General features: G+C 43.4%; 1 protein-coding gene across 1 annotated transcript in view; it reads left to right on the top strand.

Moving 5' to 3' along the window:
- Positions 1-15,878, top strand: part of dchs1b (dachsous cadherin-related 1b) — a 92,417-nt gene extending 76,539 nt beyond the window's left edge. Inside the window, exons 11-21 of the mRNA XM_077020156.1 lie at positions 1,918-2,157; positions 2,484-2,609; positions 2,719-2,928; positions 3,094-3,960; positions 4,251-4,364; positions 4,695-4,906; positions 4,996-5,147; positions 5,692-5,822; positions 6,051-6,337; positions 6,904-7,045; positions 7,239-15,878. Coding sequence (XP_076876271.1) covers positions 1,918-2,157; positions 2,484-2,609; positions 2,719-2,928; positions 3,094-3,960; positions 4,251-4,364; positions 4,695-4,906; positions 4,996-5,147; positions 5,692-5,822; positions 6,051-6,337; positions 6,904-7,045; positions 7,239-9,841 — 5,084 coding nt within the window. The 3' untranslated portion in view covers positions 9,842-15,878. The remainder of the gene's footprint in view (positions 1-1,917; positions 2,158-2,483; positions 2,610-2,718; positions 2,929-3,093; positions 3,961-4,250; positions 4,365-4,694; positions 4,907-4,995; positions 5,148-5,691; positions 5,823-6,050; positions 6,338-6,903; positions 7,046-7,238) is intronic.
- The last annotated feature ends 2,675 nt before the right edge of the window (positions 15,879-18,553 follow it).

Genomic DNA, 18,553 nt, shown 5'->3' with positions numbered 1-18,553 from the left:
GAGAGACTGGATAAGAGAGACAGAGGCAGCTGGGGTGGGATGAAGCTGAGGATTTTGTGATTAGTTTAGAGACAGAAAGAGGGCTGGTGGGAGTGAAGCTTAAAAAACAAATGTTCTAAAAGTTGAAGTCTTTCCTTCGAGATCAAATTTTACTGTCTTTAAGAGTAACACTAGTGTAAAACAGAATTAACAGGCGTGTGTCAGTTGCGGAGTTGTCCAACAGCCTGCATTGTACTTCTAATTTTTAATGTTTTCCTAATCAGTGTATTTCTAATTGTTGTTTTACCCCATCACAGAAAAGAATGAATTATGTTATCCACATGAATAAATATTTATATTTTATTTCAGTTTTAAGTTGTGTATTGCATGAGAGGTGCAAAAAGTGTAGGCAGCAGTTTAAGTCTCTTCCAGTAGTAATGACCAGACGTCAGGGAGTAATGACCAGACGTCAGGGACTGAGGCTTAACGAGGTTTTGACTATGTGTGAAAGAGGACGTCTGGTGACAGATCTGTGCTGGTGTTAAGTGCAAAACCAGAAAGAGATTTTTAAATATAAATATATATATAAAAAATAAAAAAAGAGATTTTTTATTTTTTAAAGAGAAGCTGGCTTCAGCAGTGATGTGGTGTGTCAGTGATGAGGCTGTTGTGTTAGGTGAATGATAAGCATCGGGAAGCCCTTACCCAGAAACTCCTCAAGCAAAACACCCAGCAGACATAAGGCAGACTGGTTAATGCTTCAACAGCCAGGTCAACCTCAGGACTGTGTGTGTGTGTGTGTGTGTGTGTGTGTGTGTGTGTGTGTGTGTGTGTGTGTGTGTGTGTGTGTGTGTGTGTGTGTGTGTGTGTGTGTGTGTGTGTGCGCCCTGGAGGGTGACCCTCAGGAGTGTGTGTGTGTGTGTGTGTGCCCAGGGGCTCATCCTCAGGAGTGTGTGTGTGTACCCTGCACGCCAGCCTCAGGAGTGTGTGTGTGTGTGTGTGCACCCTGGGGCTCATCCTCAGGAGTGTGTGTGTGTGTGTGTGTGTGCCCTGGGGGTCAACCTCAGGAGTGTGTGTATGTGTGCCCTGGGGGTCAACCTCAGGAGTGTGTGTGTGTGTGCCCTGGGGGTCAACCTCAGGAGTGTGTGTATGTGTGCCCTGGGGGTCATCCTCAGGATTGTGTGTGTGTGTGTGTGTGTGTGTGTGTACCCTGGGGGTCAACCTCAGGAGTGTGTGTATGTGTGCCCTGGGGGTCAACCTCAGGAGTGTGTGTGTACCCTGCACGTCATCCTCAGGAGTGTGTGTGTGTGCCCTGGGGGTCAACCTCAGGAGTGTGTGTGTGTGTGTACCCTGGGGGTCAGCCTCAGGAGTGTGTGTTGGTGTACCCTGAGGGGCGTGCAGCTCTCACACTGATTGTAGGGAATCGTAGGGAATCATGGGGAATCATGAGGGCTCCTAACTCCTCCCCCCATTTGCCAGAGAAAGTCACTTTCTTGACGTTCCTTGTGGAATACTGAAGCATTATCAAGGAGAAATTCAGAGAAGGGAGAAAATTGGGCAATAAAAGTCTGGTTTCTGTGGTCGACTTTTTGAGTAGTAATAGAATCCTGGAAATCTAAGCAAATCAACCCTTTAAGTCTTCTGGCTCCTGTGCAGTGTGTTCAGTACATGTGGCTCGTGTGTGTGCCCAGCGGGAAAGATTTCTACTTGGGCTTTTGAGTGAGGGAAAAGCCAACACTTCTTTAACTTAGTGGTGGGACCAACATAAATGTGTTTTCAACCACTAACGGGGTGTCAATAAAGCAATTCTCTGGCAGATAGATCACCGGAACGCACTCAGTTCCCAGACTTGATATTTTAGTGGCATATATTTTGTGCTATAATAAGTTTCCACATTTTACCTTTTGACAGAACTCGTTCTCTCCTGATCTGCTTCAGGTTCCCTCTCCATTCTCAAAGCTCTGGACCGTGAAGAGCAAGACAGCTACAACCTCACCATCATCGCCGAGGACCATGGGACACCCCAGCATTCCACCACTCAGGTGCTGTCAGTCCAGGTCATCGATGTGAATGATGAGGCTCCTTGGTTCGAGAAGACCGAGTACGAGGCCCAAATCAGAGAGAACGAGGCTGTCGGAGCGACCGTACTCACCGTCTCTGCCACTGACAGGGACCAAGGTGAGCCATTTCATATGTGCTAACTAAATTGGCTTCCTATGTACATTGGATTAAATATGAACAATTTTATTCATTTTAGTATTAATTAGTCTCATAATCCGAATTCATCTTTTTTATATTTTTTAAATAAAATTTGTAATTATTATGATATAATCTTTCATAATTTTAGCACCAAGCCTGAAGCATCGCTGATAGAGCATCTTCACCTTCAACGTTGTACCTGTGTATTTGTAGTTATAATTAGCAGTTCTGAATCATTGCGGAGTTAACATTCAGAAACGGACTCATCAGCTGGTTCATTAGGCTGTTCTGTGTCTCTGTTCCAGGCACTAATGGGCATGTGACTTATGGAGGGGTAACAGTAGATGGCTTCATCATTTCTCCTGACACCGGTGTTATTTCACTGACTAAAGTCTTTGACAGGGAGCAGCAGGATTATTACACAATCACTGGTAATCGAGTCTTCTGTCTCAGCTTGCAGTGAGTTATTTAATACTCCGATCACTGCACTGTTGACGCTGCCTCAGCGAATCCTGACATCTTTCTTGTGTGTTAATGTAGTTTATGCGAAGGACGGAGGAATGCCCCCTAACTTCGCCAAAGCCACAGTGCATATCACTGTGCTGGATGACAATGATAATGCTCCAGCTTTCGAGAGGCAACAGTACAGTCTGGAGCTTCCTGAGAACCTCGAGCCTGTGGAGCTTTTCATTGTCAAAGCTGATGACCGAGACAGTGGTGACAGTGGGCGGCTGGACTACAGAATAACAGGTAGGTTTTGTGTACTGCTGGGAGACCCAAACATTTGGCAACACATTTGCAGTGGAGGAACGTTTGATATTACTTCATCAAGTGGCACTCATACAAAACGAGTTGCTAATCAGTTGCAAATTTTTTCTTTATCGTGCTTTTGTTTTCAATTGTAATTTATTTCAGCTGGAGATCCGGACGGTGACTTCCAGATGGAAAGCAGCTCAGGAGCCTTGTCCACCTCTCGACCCCTGGACCGAGAGAAGAGACATGGATACTCTCTGGAAGTGGTTGCCCAAGACCATGGCACTCCTCCTCTCAGCAGTACAGCCACCATAGAAGTCACAGTCCTAGATGTCAATGACAATAGTCCCAAGTTCAGCAGTAGCAGCTACACCATAGATGTTTTGGAGGACACCGTGGTTGGGTCCCTGGTGCTGGAAGTAACAGCCAGAGATGCTGATGTGGGGCAGAATGGCCAGATCCTGTACTTCCTGAGTGATGAAGCACATGGCGCCTTCACTGTGGACCCCGACACAGGTCGGATCACCACTGCCTCCGCGCTGGACAGAGAGAAAAGGGCCTCCTACAGCTTCCAGGTGTGGGCGGTCGATTTGTCCCCCGCCGCTCCACGCAACGCCACGGCCCAGGTCGTTGTGGCCATCCTGGACGTGAACGACAATGCGCCCTTCTTCATCCAAGATCCGCTCATCATCAACGTGTCCAGCAGGAGTGTTTCCACCAACCAGGTGGTTGCAACCATGAGAGCAGAAGATAAGGACTTTGGGGCCAATGGGTCAGTGTTCTATCGCTTCGCCATGCCTGTGCGAGGCTTCTCCATAAACTCCCTGACCGGGGAGATCCAGACCACCGAGACTCTGAGCAGCCTGAGCCAGGCTCAGCGCACCATCATCGTGGAGGCCATGGACCAGGGCAGCCCTGCTCAGTCCTCTCTGGGTGTGGTCATCATCTACGTGAAAGAAGAAGATTACCAGGGCATCCGCTTCTCTCGTAGCCCCAGGGACGTCAGCATCCAAGAGAACGCACCCCAAGGTTAATAGGCAATCCGGTTCATTTGTCACACTGGATGTCTGGCGCCTTCGTAATGCTAAACCTGGCATTTCACGTTTTATCTCAACAATCAAATTTGAAAATCTAGTATGTAGAGATAATCATTTTGTCTGCAAATGACATTAAGTAATCACTGAAAACTGACATTCCAGATGTTGGATGTTTGTTTTTGATACTGAAGCCTCCATGGTCAAACAGAGTCCATGTTCACGTTTTACTAGAGTATTGCGTGCAGGACTGTGTCTGACTGCATGCACCTTTGACCTCTGCAGGTACCGCGGTGGCCCAGGCGCAGGCGCAGTATCCAGACGGCACCCGCAGGGGCATCACATACAGCATCTTCAGTGGGAACCGCTATCAGTCCTTTAGCATCAGCTCCAGCACCGGTCAGTTACCACGGTTACCTCACAATCTCCACATGAAAGCAGCATCATGGCCATCCAGGCTGGGTGATCTGCCCTCGCATTATCTTGACTGACAGATGTACAATAGGTTCTCTCGCTCAGTGATGTATTTAGTATAGGAGGGCAACAGGGGAATTTACGTTTAGTAAAACGTGGATTCAAAATACCAAATGTCTATGGCAGGAATAAATCTGAGTTTTGATTACCACTCTAAAGGCATTTTGTAAATAATCATATGCAAAATGAAATATTTTATAACATGTCCACAGGTATGGGGCTGTTAGAGTGTTGATGTTGTGTTATTTCATATAGGTGAGATTTGGGTCCAGAGATCCATTGGCCTTGATTTTGAGGACGCACCAAGACTCCGCCTAGTGGTGAAGGCGGAAACTGCAACTTCCAGCTCCTTCATGGCCGTCAACCTCATTCTTCAGGATGTCAATGACAATCTGCCCCGTTTTCAGCTGCAGAACTATGTGGCATACATGAGAGAGGCACAAGGCTATGACTCCCCTATTATTCAGGTGTGGACACGTCATTGACAGTTGATTTATAAAAATGGTAAGAATTACAGCTTTCTCCTATGTCACCTTACATTGCTGTCCATCATCAGGTGGTGGCCGAGGATATGGATCAGGGTCCGAACGGTCAGGTGACCTACTCGATCCAGTCGTCGGGACGCAGTGGTCTCTTTAAGATCGACCCTCTGACCGGCAGTGTTACTACAGCAGCCATCATGGACCGGGAGATCTGGATTAAGACGAAGTGAGTACTTCTTTGCACGTGTGTGTGTGTGTGTGTGTGTATCTGTGTGTGTGTGTGTGTGTGTGTGTGTGTGTGTGTGTGTGTGTGTGTGTGTGTGTGTGTGTGTGCGTGTGTGTGTGTGTGTGCGTGTGTGTTTGCGTGTGTGTGTGTGTGTGTGTGTGTGTGTGTGTGTGTGTGTTTGGCAATGAAGCCAGAGTTCTGTGGGGTTTTTATTTCCTTGTGCTCTGTGGAATGTTCCTGGCCTCCTCTTGTTCAGCGTTATCAGCGGGTGTGTGATGTGTTCAGGATCTTGCATGCTCTGCCCAGTGTTTGGCTACAGACCTTTTCCCTTTGTCCCTATCACAGTCACGAGGGGGCGGGACTTTTGGTTGTGCTGAAGATTTAGAGTGTATTTAAAATGTGACCCTTTGTCCAAATTGAACACATTTTTCTTTGAGAAAACATGGGGAAAGGAACAATGACAGACATGATATCTCATTCAAAGCAGGATATTGGGTCTAGAAAGAGACAGTTTCTTAATGTTTGACCTTTTTTTTTACATTAGGCTAGTGATTACAGCCACAGATCGCGGCAGCCCCAAGCTGGCTGGTTCTGCCACAGTAACTGTAGTTATCATCGACCGCAATGACAACAGTCCCACAATTCCTCTGCCAAAGGACGTCCGAGTGCCAGAAAGTGAGTGAGAAATTACATTTGCCCTTTTTCTTAATCCTGTGAATGTACTATTCGATTATTCTCCTTCCGTCATGTCCCCACTTTACCTCTCATTAGCTCAAAAGCAACCACATCTGGCTTTGTGATTGCATACCATCTGCTCTCCTATGGACGTATGATTAATTCGTATACCTGTTTCTTGTCACCATATACCCACTGAGAGTATGTTATGTCTGCACTCTACCCCAGACTTGCTTATCGGCACAGAGATTACCAGAGTAACAGGAAACGATGTGGACTCGGGCCCGGTGCTGTCTTATTCACTTCGTCTGGACACTCCCTCGCTGGGGAAGTTTGGAATCCACCGCTACACTGGCAATGTGTTTTTGACTGCTCCACTAGACTTTGAGGAGAGGACTTGGTACACTCTCACAGTTCAAGCCTCAGACTCAAAGCACCTGAGTGAGGCCAATCTGACAGTACTGGTGGAGGATGTGAACGATAACGTGCCCACCTTCACACAAGACCTGTACCAGGTAAACCACAGCGGTAGCATCTGGATCACAGCTTCATCTGTGCATAAGTATGGCTCAGTGTAACTGTTGCTGAAACTTGGCTTTCAGGTGTCACTATTAAAATATCTGTCTTCATCACAGACATATTAACATTGCAAAACATTACCATTGTAAGGGAGAGAGAGAAGAGAATCATTGATTTTCCCAACACTTCATTTGAAGGATTTTGAAAAATTTGGAGCTGCATTTTTTCCTTTAAAAATTAGTGTTGATTTGCACTTATTCATCAGGTGTGGACAGATGATCTTTTAAGATTTTGATAGACATAGAAATTTGATAGACAGATCAAGTAAATTTGCCTTAACCACAGAACAGCATTCACAGCCATGAAAAATTTAATAGCCTAATGAATGTGGATGTAGAGGTTTCATTTAACCTGTTTCTCTGGGGGGTTTAAGGAAATTACATCAATGTTTACTAAAGTGCTATTAAATTACAGGAGAGGGGGAAGAGAGAAAGTGAAATGGGGTTCTGCTGTTCTGCTGGAGTACCATGTAGTGAGCAACTGCTCTGTTGTGGTTTCCCAGGTGACTTTACCAGAACATTCCCCGCCGGGCAGTCCTGTTGTCACAGTTACAGCCACAGATCGAGACTCGGGAGAAAATGGAAGGGTAACTTATCGAGTGAGGTCATCTTCCAGGGAGGGATTTTACATTGACCCCAATAATGGTACGGACTTGATAGATTATTATTTCTTTCTTTTGCAGTGTCATGTGGACCAAATCACTGTTTTTATAATAAAGGTGTTTGGCTTTGTGGTATTAGTAAATAAATTTTACTCTCTTAAATGAAATGGCACAAAGTTACATTACAATGTGGGTAAACATAAGTTTGAAGCGTGTGTTGTGTTTCCCTTTTGCAGGCACGTTGTTTATTACTCAGAAAGCTGAGTTTGACCCGGAGCGTCCCTCTGTGAGTGTAGTCATTGAGGCTCGTGATGGGGGGACGCCATTGCTGTCTTCCATCACCACTGTCCAGGTTCAGCTGACGGACGTGAATGACAACGCCCCCATGTTCCATCAGTCAGAATACAGAGCCACTGTGTCTGAAGACCAACTTCCTGGAGCCACTATCCTGACCTTGGAAGCAGTGGATGGTGATCTATCCCAGGAAAACTCAGGTTTTGATTTTGCCATTGCGAGCGGGAATATTGGAAATGCTTTTCAGATCGAGAGCAGCGTCCGTTTCATAGAAGGACGCGGCTTCCAGACGGTAGGCACACTGATCTTAGTGGAGAAGCTCGACTTCGAGGTGACGGCTAACTACAACCTCACTGTAGTGGTGTCGGACCGTGGGATTCCCCAGCGCAGCTCTAGTGTGCCTGCCATCATCACCGTGAGAGACGTCAACGACAACCCTCCCGTGTTTAGCCGTGCTGAGTACATAGTGGCGCTGAGTGAAGAGGCTGCGGCCGGTACCGAGATCTTACGGCTGTCTGCAACCGATTTAGATTCGGCCCCTAATGCAGAAATACAATACAGTATAAGTTCTGGAGATGAAATGATGCTGTTCACGGTGGACCAGTGGACGGGAGCGCTGAGACTGCAGAGGCCTCTGGACCGTGAGACGCAGCATGCCCATGTAGTCATTATTCAAGCTTCAGACGGCCATGGACATTTTGCTCTGGCTCCCATCAGCGTGGAGGTGAAGGACGTTAATGACAACAGGCCGTACTTCCCTATCGACACCATGACCGCAAGCATTCGAGAAAACCAGCCACCTAATTCAGCCGTCATGGTGTTGCATGCCATAGACCATGACACAGGTGTCTATGGACAATTAAAATACTTCATAGCGGATAGATCAGGTCATGGAAAAGACTTCTTTGTGGTGGATCAGAACACGGGGGAGGTGCACTCTCGCCAGGCCTTTGACTTTGAGAAGGTGAATTCCTTTCACTTCATGGCCATGGCTGTAGATGCAGGGAACAACACTGCTACGGTCACTATACAAGTCTATGTGTCGGGCGAGGATGAGTATGACCCAGTCTTCACTTCCTCAACTTTCGCCTTTGAGGTACCAGAGGGAGCAAAGAAAGGTCAGAGTATTGGTCAGGTGCAGGCCACTGATGAGGATGGTGGTGTGGATGGGGTTGTGCTCTACTCCTTCCCCAACAGCTCTCCGTACTTTGATGTGAACAAGACCACTGGCATAATATACCTCAAAGTGGACAGCTCTGGTAGCTCCAGTGGAGGGGGCCGTTCCAAAAGGGAGACCCGCCTCATGTCTATGGCTGTAACAGCCCATAGTCCTCTAGAAACCTCCAGAGTCACAACTGCCCAGCTTTCTATTGATGTCACCAACACTTCCTTTGGGCTTGCAACCGACTTTAACATCCTCCTGATCAGCATTATTGCAGCCTCTCTTGGTGTAATCGTCATTTTGGTCATAATTGCTGTAGCTTTGTATCTGGTCAAATCCAGACGCAAGAAGAAAGGGCAGAATACTGGGGCTGTGGCATCAGGCACTGCACTGCAACAGTTGGATGAATCCAAGTCTGCAGGAGGGGACAGCATCTACCACCAGACTCTTCCAGGGTTCACTAGTGATCAAGGAGGAGGTGGAGGGCCCTACACCAGAGGAGGTTCCTTGGATCCATCACACTCCAGTGGCAGAGGATCAGCTGAAGCTGCAGAAGATGATGAGATTCGGATGATAAATGAGTATCCGAGAGTGGCTAGCATCACGTCATCCATGCAAGAGCACATCTCTGCCCGGGGGCCTGACTCAGGTATCCAGCAGGATGCAGACCAGCTCTCTGATATCTCCTGTGAACCAGGGCCTCTGGATGCTAGCCAGTGGTTCAAAGGGAAGAAACTGGGAAGTCTAAGTGGCACCTTGCTCTCTGGCCAACTACCAGTCTACAGAGATGAAGGTGGTGGCTACCTTGGAGTGGGCAGGGGACTTAACATATCCCACTCAAAAGATTATGCCTTCCCTGAGGATGGAAAACCTTCAGTAGATGGTTCCCTCACAGCCATTGTTGCTAGTGATGAGGAACTGCGAGGAAGCTACAACTGGGACTACCTTCTCAACTGGTGTCCACAGTTCCAGCCTCTTGCTAATGTCTTTACAGAAATCGCCAGACTGAAAGATGAAAGTACACCCCCGAACAATCCACGTCGACCCTTCCAACCCAAAGCCAAGACAGATCCAAAACCCAGAATTGATCCGCCCCCTCTCATTACCTCAGTAGCTCACCCTGGCGCCAAATCTGTTCCACCAAAGCCTGCCATTGCACGGACGTTTCCACACCTAGCGTCTCTCAGACGTTCTCCCATCAGCCACGAGGGTTCTATCTCATCAGCTGCTATGTCACCCAGCTTCTCGCCATCCCTGTCACCTTTGGCGGCCAGATCTCCGGCCGTCTCTCCTTTTGGTGTCACTCAAGGACCCTCTGCCTCCATGATCAGCACCACAGAACACGCCCTGGAACCCAGTGATGAGGCAGAGATGAGGATCTAACTTTATTTCCAGTTCCACACCGTGGGCAGCCTTGAATCCTTTGTTCAAACAAGGAACATAATCCACTGTGGAATCTATGGTTATGGTGTAAAGAAGTGAGAATGTCTTGCTTCTTAGCCGTCTTTGTGACACAGGTCTCTGGTAACTGAAAGGGTTAATTTAACAAAACCAACCCGCTATGCTGCTGTGAAATGACGATACCCTTCATCAGAGCCAATGCAGATTTGGGTTTTTGAAGATTTGCGTGTTTTTCGTGTCGTGTCACCTCACTGGCTGGCCAGGGAGAAGGACTTTGGTGCTTTTTTTTTGTTTTTGATATTGATGACAACCTTGAAATCCCATGTGTATTGCAGAGTATGTCCAAGATGGCTGCTATCACCATACTTTACGGACCCCATTTGAACTGTACTGCACCAAGAGATTTGACTGTGTGTATTTTTTTTTCAGCTGTTTCATTGCATCATGTTCCATGCTCATCTTGTTGCTGAAGAAGGAAAACTTTTACCTCGCATAAGAGGTGCTCACTACATTTACTTCCTGTATATTTGTATGTATGCGGATCATAGTGTATATGCCTTATCGCTGTGTAGTGTTTGTATCACCATATATATGTATGGTCATCGATTTCTAACTTTGTGGATTTATGGTCGTGTGCTTCTTGATCAGTGATGTGAATGACTGGAGAGTTTTTGTGTTTTGATAATTATTTATATGAAGGCAAATGATGGGGATATTGACGCCCATATTGTGTAGTGTTATCTTATACATTCTTGTACTTTTTCTCCCTTTGTAAAAAAAAAACAAGGTCTTCCAGCATTATAGCAGAACTGACAAAGCTTTCTCTTGCCATATTGTTTGAGGCTTATCTGAGGCGTATCTGGAGGCCTGTTCAGTAACTGGTGAAAATGCAAAGAGACCTCTGTGTGTACAGTGCCAACAAAGTAGAGGCCCACACTGCTGGTTTGGATCGTTTTTTCCTGACACTTGGGGTGGTGGTTGCATAGTTCTGTGCAGGTAAAATAATCTGTTAGTTACCCACAAAACACATGCTTCCTAGATTTACCCAGAATGCCACTGAGGAAACACAGACACCAGAGAAGCAGCTTGTGGTAATAGTGGTAATGATACTGGAACATTAAAGCACATAACACCTATCCTTTGGCATCAATTCTGGGCATTTTAAAAAAGCTTTACAAATATCTTTTTTTTTTCCCCTGTTCACTATGTAGATTACTGTTACATCAGATGAATGTCCCCCTGTTTCCTGAATGACCCCCTGTCCTCTAATGACTCTAATGCTACCTCTGGTGCATGCCTAATACCAACACTGCCTCAAGGCGAAGATGTCCGTACTAACACCTTAGTGCAGATACATGGATAAGAAGGGCATGAAATTCTTAGATGCTCTTATAAAAATACATCTTAAAGCTGACCTTTTGATGTCTAGGAGTGTGGAAAGGTTCCATTTTGAAACAAGTTTGAAACAAGACACTTGCCAAATTCTTGGCAGCAGAGTTATAGAAATCATCTGTACATATATTTAAAGAAACCATTAAATTCCTACTGATTTCTTTTGTCAGACTGTTCAGTCTTCTGTTTCCTGTGGACATGAGTCCGGGCAGGGATATAAAAACCAACTGAAGCCCAAGCAAGCTCTAATTATCTGGCTTTTAGCAGTTACTAGCAGAGGTCAGAGTAAAATTTGTCCTTCATTAAAAAGCTATTTGCCTGGAAATAGTATGGTACTGTTGCCAATTCTAGCCTTCGACTGTGTACAGTCAAGACCAAAGGGTGTGTCCAATACTTACACAAAGCCATCAAATACAAGTGATGGTTACATATATTAATTACAGAATTAGTCTTTATGGTAATTTCAAGTGCACGAGACATGTCATGTTATTAACAATCTAATAAGGCTTCTGGAATGGAAAAAAAAGAAAAATGAGAAAGTCCTGGTTTGCAGATCTATATATGTCAAGCTCCACATACGGCTCCATCGATTGCCCATACTGGACAGCAGGGAGCTCTTACGGGAGCTTAGGGAGCAAACATGTCTTACGCTGCATGTGCAACTCACCAGACACAGTGCCTGAAATGCATATAATGTTGATGTGTGTAATTGCAACATGTTTTTCTAATGTGGCGGCCAGGTTTGTTTGCATAGCTGTGCAGGGATTTCTGCTCCATTAATGGCCCACAGACTAATAAGGAATATTTTCTTGTTTTTTAAGAGGAATACTTGGAATATGAGGGGATACACATGACTTGAGATATTTATGGAAAATTAGGAACAGGTATCGATGTTGGTAATTTACTTGAATGTCTGGGTATTTGAACAGACTTTAAACTACATGTTCTAAAACTTTAAACTGCATTATTGGCTCTTACCTTATTTCAAAACTAAGATCCAGAGATGTCTTTCCTGACATCAGTTGCTACCTTTTTGAACAGGCTATAGGGCGAACCCCTAGATGGAGGATTTTCGTAACAGTGTATGCGTATTATGATGGAATGGCAGAATACAGTGTGTGTATACTAAATCCTGTGCTTCCATGACTCCTAGTATTATTTCACAGGTCTACCATTAAGAATCAGAATCCTTGGACATGAGGTTATCATGGCACAATTACTATAACTCACACTAGACCTTCCTGCATTCTTTAAATATTACTGTGCTGTTGTGTGTGGAACCCCAAGGAGCCATCTAGGAAGAAAATGGTTTCTATTTTTTAAGTTGATGCATGTTTAAACCTACAGCTCTACTGAGAGTCACCTTTTAAAATGTGTGTGACGGGTGTGGCAAAGAGGTCTGAGTGTTCAAATAGTTTATTTTAGTGTCCAGTCAGTATGGTGTGGTAATAAAGGAGCATGTGATCTGTGACACGAGGGATGCAGTGTTGAGGCGCTAAACTTTATGAAAGTCAAGACAATAACTGTATTGGATTATCCATGGATGGCTGTGTTCACTCTCTCTTTCTTCACTTTCTGTATCACTCTCCCCAGCTGTTTGTCCTAAACCTGTCTCACCCCCATGCTGTGAGGTTGCTGTTGGCAGAACGCCAGCTGCCCTGCGTCTACTGTCTCACAGATTTACACTCAGCCCTGACAGTAAGGATATAGGTGCATCACTTTCTCACAGCGAACGTATCATCACCATCTATTACAAAGCTAACAGCATGAGGTTATCTGATCCAGTTCTTGGAGGATAGTTGGACATGTGACGTGTGATAGGTGTAGCAAAGAGCTCTGAGTGCTCGGGTTGTGTTAACTCAGTATGGTGTTAAAGCATTCTGTATCACAGTCAAATAAGGGTTACATTCCTGACAAACAAATTAGAGCCCGGGTTTACACTGCTCTCATTTACATATGGATGTGTTTAGCTGCTTGACATTCGTTTTGCTACATGATGTTTTCATACAGGTCAACCTGGGTCCTGAATTATGAATGATTAATTTGTTTTAATCACAGTCACAATTAGGATGAAAAATAATGCTGATTAACTTTTTTGGCTACAAACATACAATCATGCATGTGTAAAACAGAATTTATTACACTCTAAACTTTTGCCCTTAGTTAGGAGGCTGTATTTTCCATTTAACTGTTATTTACCAAGGTGAAGGCTTTCTTCTGATATCAGAAACTGTAATTTTTTTTAACATTTACAGTATTTGGCAGACAATGCAATCCACAGTAACTTACATATTTATCTGCAAAACCATACACTTGCACCCTGGGACACAAACCCACAATCTTTGTGTTACTAGCCCCCTCCTTTACCAGGTGAGATGGGAGCAGAAAACAGCACCTGCAGCTCAGCAAGATTATAATCCAGAGACCCAGAACAGATTAAATTCTCTACAACATAAAGGATAATCCAAAATCTAATCCATGATATATTCAATTACACTATCACAAGAGTTCGCTAGCAGTTAATTAAAAGATTAATCTTTAAACCTTAATGTTAGCCATAATTTTTTTTTAATTAAGCTTCTTAGCAGGAAGAGTAGCCCCATCTAATTTATGCGTTAGTCTGCATCAGTACCCAATGATCCGAGGTCAGAAGTGTCCAAAACTATCTTGAATATTCTCTTGAATATTATCATTGATAATAATGATTATTACTTATAATGATATGGCTAACCTTCAATCATAACCGAAAGGTTATTAATAGGATACATACAGAATATAAGCATTATACAAGTATTATCAAACTGTAAGTCAAAGTTGTGGATCTGTTTCATGCAGAAGGAAGTCTGGATGGGTGTGCTGACTTTGTGCCTGGATATAGACTATAGTGTACAATGCATTACATTAGGCACATGGGTCTTGTAATCATTTCCACAAATCAACACGCAGTTTAGTTAGTGCAACTGACCACAAACAAATGTGCTGTGCATTATGGGAAACTGCTCCGGTCTCTATCCACCCTTCATGAGAGTCTCGCGGGGAAGCCTTGCTTTTACAAGAAGGAATGAAAGCCATTTGTACTTCAGCCTCTTCAGCTCCTGGAATGTGCACGCAGTGTTAATCTCCCACAGCGACACACATGTTTATTGATTCATTTACTGTTAAAGGCTTATATTACATAGTTTAGCTATCATGCAGTCATAATTGTTGAATATCCATGAATGGTTTAAGTCTGCAGTAATCATCAGGAAATGTGGCAGCACAGTTTGTTGCCCTCAGAAGGTTACCTAAGCTGCTCCCGCTCTCTTCGTATAGTTTTCTTACGCTTCTGTCTTCTGAGGCAGTAGAAACTCTCTCACACCTTCTGCACTGATCCTGGCAGAACGTACTGTACACTACAAGGGCTAATTACCTTAAAGGAACTGTACAGAGTGTATTTGTCACACTACATGTATGTGTATGTGTATGAGTGTCGGTGTTTGAGGTTTTCTGTGTGATCTTGCAATATATGAGAACTACAAATGAGTATCATAAGAAAAAAGAACGATTATGGTTAGAGGTGGGACCAGGATGATGGTTTAACGCTTTGACTGGTCTGTTGATGTTATTCATAAACATTTCAAATGGTTTAAATACATGCTGGCGACATCTTATGTATTCTTTGACAGATCAGATTTTGTTTTGCTTACTCAAAGTAAACGCTTAAAAAGAAACACAGCAAACATTTCCACAGTATAAAAACCTGAACAGCTGAACGGGAATTAAATGACATCATTAACATCATGTGGTCAATTACTGTAAAAAGTGTGACAAGTCTTCTCATGCCACATACTAATAGTTGAATATCTGGATTGCATCATTTTGCTATCAGTTTGGTGTAGATGTATGGGTAAACCTTGATGCTGGATTTATTAGTGGAGTCATTGAATGTTTTGAAACATTTTACCATATGCTGGCAGTTGCCACTGAATTACAAAGCGACTGGAAAATATCCATCTGGAGAGAAGTGTGTGTGTGTGTGTGTGTGTGTGTGTGTGTGTGTGTGTGTGTGTGTGTGTGTGTGTGTGCAGATTGTATACTCTCTCTTTATACGTGATTGTTGACAGGAGTGGCGTCATGAAGTTTCTTGGCCATGTGCGTCTGCAGCAGTTTCCGAGCACACTCGAACTTTCACACAACAGTTGGTGACATCAGCAAATTCACGTCCTGCAAATGAATCATGTCATTCACACTGGATCATTAATAACGGAAAAGAATGAGCACATACACACACAACTCACATTATCCATTACCCATTATCCATAATAATGTCCAATTTGAGTAAAATAATTGCATACATGCTTTTGTTCCATTTGCCAGTAAATTACATGATTGCATATCTCTGAGTTATAAGCCCAAGTGATCCTTAAACAAACCAGCATTAACCAGTCAGGTATGCTCTCAGGTATTCAACACACAAAGGACCCACAGAAAGGTCACCTATTGCAGTGTCAGACGTATATTATGCTTTATCTTCCTACGATTTTCTAGATAAGAACTATCTTAGATTTTTTCATGCATGTGAAGACTCACATGCTGCATTCCATTCTCCTTACATATCCTCACTTGCATCTTCTGCCAGCAATTGTAAACGTTGGCATTTAGATTTTGATATTGAACAGTACATTTAAAATGAACACATGAGTAAATCTGTATTTATGTAAGTAAACCTCATAAAACAAAATTAAATACTGTAAATATACATTAAATGTTATAATTTCTCTTTAAAAGTTATGTGGGTTACTCCTGTGACTCAGATGAAGTTGTTCAGGATAAAGGTGTTTCTAGATTAAACAATTTAAATATAGATTTATACATTAAACCTTTACATTCCTTCTGGATAAAAAGCAATTCCTTCCTTTACTTCCTTCCTATATATACCTAGTTTCAAAATTTCAAATGCTCAGTCTAGAGACCAAAGGCAAGGACTATGGTGTTAATTGAAATCTGAAATACAGTCTTGTAAAAGGAGGAGCTTTCATTTTTAACCGAAGTCATTTGGTCATTAATTATTATCTTCCGGAGATGCAGTAAATTCCTCTTGATAAGGGCCCCTAAAGAGAAGCTGCTAATGAAAGGCAGACTTGGAAGGTCTAAGATCAGACGACCTTCAGCGTGTTTCTGAAATTGGGTCCTCCACTCTTTTATTTTTGTGTTAACCTCACTCCTCAAAATCTCCTACCCAACCCATGAAATCAGCTCCGTCACTGGGGACTCCAGAAACACTGCTTGGTATCCAGTTTCCCAGAACCTCAAGTCACCGATAATGGTCATCATTATGATTTGCACTCATTTTCATCCCAAGGTTCGTGCCATTACATTTCTCATGCAATCTATCTAGTCATTTCAGTTTTGAGTAAATTCTGTCTCATGTTCCATAGCTTTCTTGCCATATTTCAGCTATTGCAGGTATAATTTGATATCTTGGTATAATTATCTGCATTAAGCATTAGTGTTTTCAGTCAGCTTTATTATGGTCTCCCAAACTATTTCACTGCCAAATGTTTTCCAAAACTGTTGCATAACAAATTGGTAGAGTGAATATCATGCAAATAATTGTAACACTCTAATGGATCTGGAAAACAACCCAGCTCAGATTCAAAGTGAAATCCACCACTATGGTGAAAGCACAGTTACCACAGTTTGATTAATACGTTCAGGCTTTAAAAGTGGAAAAAACTGAATATCCTGTGAAAATGATTAAACTGCCACAAATGTTAAGAGGAAAGAGAAATGTAGGATTCTGCATCTTAGCCCCAAACCTCTGTCTACTTGGATGTGTGTTTGTATTTGTAACACAGATATAAACATAAACTCATGAAATCACGTTAACATACAAATAGTACCAGAGCTCAGAGCCATATTAGCTTTGCTATCACCATGGTATCACAAATGAAACCCAAGCGGATCATCCCTGTAACACATGAAATTGTGGAACATTTAAAAGAAAAATAAACAACATGGCAAATGAAAGATCTGCCTATACAAGGTGAGAATAGCTTTTCCTTGAACTGGGGTATTTGCTTTGTGTCGGCAGCGGTGAGCAGTGGCCCTGACTGGGAGATGCTGGCGGCCTTGCCCTCTCCCAGGGTCGGCAAGGGTCCAGGCGCTCTGTGAGGAGGTGAGCAGAGCTCCACCAGATACGTCTGACACACCACGTCAGCACCTCCCAATTTATGACTACCCGCGCCTGGGATTTGGGTAGAGTTAGGGTGTGTGAGAGAGAGGGGGTTGTGAAAACAGGGTTGCAGAGCCCAGATTTTTTAAGATCTCAGTTAACTGTAGCTGGACAAACTAGCTTCCTGAACACTGCTATAGTCACATGCATTTGTACAGTGCTTCAGTTTTATATTGAAGGTCTTCTGTATTCTATGCCATCTTAGCATCTCTCCAAACTGAGATTATATCAAGATACATAATATTTAACACACTGGAAAAATTGCCTTGAGTATTCTGCAGTCTTGAGAACTCAATCTTGAGAAATCTGAGAATTATTTTCACATGAACTGCTGTTTCTGTTTTGATGTGGTGAATCTTCTCAGTATATTTTTAAGGATTTGTCACTGTATTGTATTGTATTCATGGGTAAATATTTATGGGTAAAATATGGGTAAAATACGACCATTTCTGGTCATATTTTGTTTCAGCTGACTTTGATTTAAAGAAAATGAATAGGCAGGATCACTGTCCACTAAGTCACAAATCCATTGATGCATCACAGTCAAAGAGTTTTAAACCATCTTGTTATTTTGGTTCAACAGCTGAGTCATTACTCATGTACACTATAGCTGACTCAGAGGCCTGTGGCATCTGTTTATAATTACCCCTCTTGCCCCAGGGTCCTGATGACTCTTTGGAAGTCTGATGATGTGCCAGAAGAGAAATAAAAAGTGGGATGTTGTGGCTTGGCTTAAGAGGGATTCCCAGCAAGCAAAATGACCATGTTAGAAATTATCCGAATTGGATTCGATATCTTTAGACATTAGACATTTTTAAACTTTGACTAGCAAAAAGCATCAACACTACAAGGATAATTTGTGAATATACAAATATTTGTGAGCAGAGGTGTCAATTCCAGGTTATTCCTCACCAGGATTTTGCTCAAGCTCGCTAGATTTTCTAATTAGTGCAATCCAGGTAAAATTAGTGGAATCAACACAATCCAGGAAGCCTGAGCAAAATCCTGGTGAGGACTTTTACTTTACTTTACTCTGAACCTGGAATTGACACCTCTGTTTGTGAGTGTAGATGATAGGATAAATGGGT

This window comes from Brachyhypopomus gauderio, chromosome 10 (genome assembly GCF_052324685.1).
Source record: "Brachyhypopomus gauderio isolate BG-103 chromosome 10, BGAUD_0.2, whole genome shotgun sequence".
Taxonomy (NCBI): domain Eukaryota; kingdom Metazoa; phylum Chordata; class Actinopteri; order Gymnotiformes; family Hypopomidae; genus Brachyhypopomus; species Brachyhypopomus gauderio.
The sequence above is the reverse complement of the archived record's forward strand: the minus strand, read 5'-3'. Positions and strand labels throughout refer to the sequence as shown.